The 4,700-nt window shown below is 31.1% G+C and overlaps 1 protein-coding gene across 1 annotated transcript in view; it reads left to right on the top strand.

Moving 5' to 3' along the window:
* Positions 1-4,700, top strand: part of LOC106465743 (kinectin-like) — a 52,530-nt gene that overhangs the window by 38,932 nt on the left and 8,898 nt on the right. Inside the window, exons 19-23 of the mRNA XM_022393660.1 lie at positions 536-628; positions 1,181-1,270; positions 2,139-2,318; positions 3,798-3,890; positions 4,107-4,196. Of these exons, the coding sequence (XP_022249368.1) occupies positions 536-628; positions 1,181-1,270; positions 2,139-2,318; positions 3,798-3,890; positions 4,107-4,196 (546 nt within the window). The remainder of the gene's footprint in view (positions 1-535; positions 629-1,180; positions 1,271-2,138; positions 2,319-3,797; positions 3,891-4,106; positions 4,197-4,700) is intronic.

The raw sequence follows: 4,700 nt of genomic DNA, 5'->3' as shown, positions 1-4,700 counted from the left end.
GGGCCGTATGGTCCCTGAAACTGTGGTAGCTGTTTGTTACTACCACCGGGCCGTATGGTCCCTGAAACTGTGGTAGCTGTTTCGTTACTGCCACCGGGCCGTATGGTCCCTGAAACTGTGGTAGCTGTTTTGTTACTACCACCGGGCCGCATGGTCCCTGAAACTGTGGTAGCTGTTTCGTTACTACCACCGGGCCGCATGGTCCCTGAAACTGTGGTAGCTGTTTTGTTTAAACTTCATGTTTATTATATGGTGACTATTATAGAAGGAACTGTTTCTCCATCTCTTATGTTTTACTGTTCAGATACTGATAATGAAGCAATATATTTTATTTATATAAAAACTGCATAGTTAACTTTTGTTTTAAGGGTTAAAAATGTTCTTAAATGCACGTTATACACAATTTATTACATTTGGTGGGAGCTGAACTTGTTTAAGTAGACTTGTGTAAGCAATGTTGGTTCTGTTTAAATGTATGATTAGCTCTTGTAAACTTGTAGATGAAACTTAATGTGATTTTATCTAATGTTTTAAGGAAGCAATGCTAATCAGCCTCCAAAAAATAGCAGCAAGAGAAGAAGAAAACTGGAAAGCTGTAGCTGCTAATAAAGAATTGGAGCATGAAGAAGTAAGAACTAATCTTTATACAGTCTTCATTTGTTAATTATTGTAGAAATAATGTTTCATCAACTTTAGTTTGCTAGTTCAGAATTTTTTCAACTTTTTAGAAAACTGATATTCGTAGTCCTTCTTTCAAAATTAGAGTTGGATAAGGAACACTGAGACTTGTAAGTAGTGTGTTCATAAGAATTAACCCTTCCTTTGCAGTTTTTCCCTTGAAAACTGTCACTTACATAGATAGGTACTTTTACTTGCTTGGAACTTTCTCAACTTTTAGAATAGCAGGCCCTCTCTCTCTCTCTCTCTCTTATTTATGAGATATGTTTAGATATTTGCTGAATATTTATCTTTATATAAATATATATATATTGAGTAATGATATCTAGGATATTCCTTTTGGGATTTTTCTTGTTACTGTAAAAAAGAAAGAATGTTGCATACTGTTAATAGAATATTAGTAGAGCTAATAAATCAACTAGAATTTATTTCAATAAAAGTTATTATATGCTGAAATGTTATGAGATAGATTCTTTATTAATTGATTTGTTTTTTGGTGCAGAAGATGAAATCCCAAGTTAGAGAAAATCAACAGAATGTTGTGGAACTTTTGAAGAGATTGTTCCCTACAATTAACCTAGACCACAAAATGGTATGTCATTGTTACTTGAGAGTAAGAAGGAATTCTGTGCTCGAATGTAAACATCCTACAGAAACTGTTGCTACCTAGGATATGCTTAATAATAATACAGTTTCTTAGTTATTAATTTCTCTCTATAAAAAAAATCTATACTAAGCAAGTTTTAAATTATGTACTACAGAAGCTGAGTATTTATTTAGATATTACAGTAACAGTCATTTTTAAAAGTCTAATGTTTGTAAAATCACAAATATTAAATTTACAATTTAGTAAGGAATATATTGTTTAAATACAAGTTATTTAAACTATTTGAAAGTTTCTTGAAAATAGAATTATCTCTATGTTTTTGACTTAATATATTTGAAAGCTCAGTGTTTAATCCAGAACCATGCATTTTATTCAACAAACAAGTATTGGTTATTTTGTATTGTAACAGCTGTATTTTTTCAGTTAAGGACATCTACAGCTTTTGTTTAACAAAGATCTAGTTTCTTCCATCTAGTATCAAATATTAGACATATTGTGTAGTAGAGTTCGTGCATTTTCTTTAGTTTGTTTATAACCCACGGGTTTAACAAGATTTGTATCAGCAAAACACATGACTTATAGTTTAGTGAAAAACTGTTGCTCTTGCAACCCTTGTAGTTCAACACTTCTTTCTAGAAACAGCTTTAAACAGTCGGTTTAGTCACCTGACTCTGTTCTACCCTGTTGTCTGATGGGAAGACTTTGTAAGTCATGTATGTTCAATTAAGTAATTTGACTCTATGAATGTGACTTCTGATATTATCAGAAGTATTAGTGAAAATATTTTTTATGATGACTATTTATATAAGGATGAAATTTCAGGCTGAGAATTGCAACATATTTATACTCCTAGGATTTTTGTCAGTGGCTGAGTTGTTTTGAAAGTGAAGTGTTGAAAATGTTAGATGAGCTACAGCTGAAAGCAAACAGCACAGATACAGAACTTCTAAAGGAACAAATTGTCAAACTTGAAGAAGAAAAACAAACATTAGCCTCTCAAGTGGAACAGTGTAACAATTCTCTACATGAAAAGGTGAGAAAAGCAATGATAATAAACAGAGTGAGTGATACTGTACCGAGAGTATAAGATCACACAAGTTGTGAACAAAGATTATTATTCAGTTTTCTAGGGGTCTTATGAGGTTCAAGTGAGTAAGAGCTTGGTATTTGTTTTGTTAGTTGTTGTCCTGCCTGGTGGCTCAGCGTTAAGTCTGAAGGCTTATGATGTTAAAATTTGGGTTTTGATGCTAATGATGGACAGAGTACAGATATAACCCATTGCTTCATGATTAACCACAACTAAACCATAATTGTTATGTGTTATTTACAAAACTATAATATATCAATGACGTGTTTTTTTGTCACAGGTATGAAATTGATTTAAAAAAGTAACTAAGGGGTATAATAGAAACATTCTTAAAAACTTTAAATTTAATGCTAATAGTTACTTTAACTTTATCATTGATAAGTTAGTAGAGCAAAAAGAATAGATGTTTCATATTTAAGTTATTCTTTTTTTGTACTAAGATACAAGTGAAGTTTGAGATAGTTTTCCTTAGTGTTCTGGTTCCATGATATGTATCCGTCTTGCTGGTGTGGTGTTTTTTTAGTGTTTTGTACAGGATAAATGTAAAAGTAAGTTTTCTAACTATGTGGTTTCTTGGTGTTTTAATCAAGCAAAAACATTTTATAATGGATATAACTGGTCATTGTATACTGGTATATTTTTGAAGATAAAAGTGTTTAGATTAAATAGTATTGTGTGTGTGAGGGTTTACTGGTATATTCTAATAGCACGTAAACACACAATACCATATAAATTAATCTAACTTAAAGATATCCACACTAAAGGAACAACATCAAATATTTATATGGATACAAGTTGTGACACTTTCTCGTGTCCTCTTTAGTCAAACATATGACTGAACATAAAACATGAAAATATCAAAATTTGTATCCATATAACTTGATGGGGTTCTATTATGGTGGATGATTTAAACTTTATTTTACCATGTGTTATTCAAGGTATTAAAAACAGTTTACAACAATTACAACTAGTCATAATTTACTCATCAATGATTTAGATCTGAAGTATTTCAAAATCATTCAGGGGAAGGGAATTCTAAGTATTCTAATTGGTTATATACTGACATCGAGGAGGAGAAATTTCTAAGTGTTTTAACCCTTGTATTGTAACTGATGATATAGTAATGTTGAGGAGGAGATATTTCTGAATATTGTAACCATTGTGATTTACTAATATTCAGGGGGAGATCTTTCTAAGTATCGTTACCATTGTGATTTACTAATATTCAGGGGGAGATATTTCTAAGTATTGCTACCATTGTGATTTACTAATATTCAGGGGGAGATCTTTCTAAGTATTGCTACCATTGTGATTTACTAATATTCAGGGGGAGATCTTTCTAAGTATTGCTACCATTGTGATTTACTAATATTCAGGGGGAGATCTTTCTAAGTATTCTAACCATTGTGATTTACTAATATTAAGGAGGAATCCTTCAAGAAGTTAAGAACTGAAGTAGAGATAGAAGAACAAACATGGAGAGAGAAGTTCATCAATCAGGAGAAAGAACTGAAAGAGGTAATCATGAAAAATTTTGTTGTGTGTATTTGTTATTGATCTCTTTTTCTAATACATCATGAAGTAAATGAAAAACTAGAACATTACAAAGATTGTTTTATAAATGTATTTTATAAGCCTTGTATGTTGTTTTATTAACAGTTACTAAGTGCTTTTTATAATTAGTAATTACATGTTGAACATAGCTTGAGTTACACACCAATATTTTTCACTTAGGAGATTGCAGCTCTAGTTAGGCAAGAACAGAAGAAAGTGATGGAACTATTGAAGGAAGTTTTCCCCTCAATTATCATAGATGATGAAACTGTAAGTAAAAAGAAATCTCTTTCATTAATATACAGAGAGATCTGGATATTGTATTTTAAAATCGTAGAACGAAATTGACAAGCCCAAAGACGATCTTCAGTCTGTAGTTCCAACTCTGTTTAAAGATAAGAAGAGACAGTATGGAGTTGTCATGCAAAATAATCTGTTTTATTATAAAGTTGAAAGGGTGGGTCCATTTAACCCTATTGCCCCGGGTATCCTTTACTGTGCCTGTGTCATGATATAAAAGACTGTTTGGTTTAAATATTAGTGATTAATTTATATTTTTTGAAAACAAGTAAAGTGTGTGCTGTTTATTCATTGTTGAATTTATTGATAACAAGTCACAGACACCTACTGTAGAAGAATCCTAAGCCCAACAACTACATAGTATATATTTATACTATTAAGTAAAATATTATTAATACAAGTAAAAGCCATTTATTTCGACAAATGGCAAACGATAAAAAAAAACAGAATCCATATATGTATATATATATATAT

This window comes from Limulus polyphemus, unplaced genomic scaffold (assembly GCF_000517525.1).
Source record: "Limulus polyphemus unplaced genomic scaffold, Limulus_polyphemus-2.1.2 Scaffold2036, whole genome shotgun sequence".
NCBI classification, from domain to species: Eukaryota; Metazoa; Arthropoda; class Merostomata; order Xiphosura; family Limulidae; genus Limulus; species Limulus polyphemus.
This window is presented reverse-complemented; position numbering and strand designations above follow the sequence as displayed.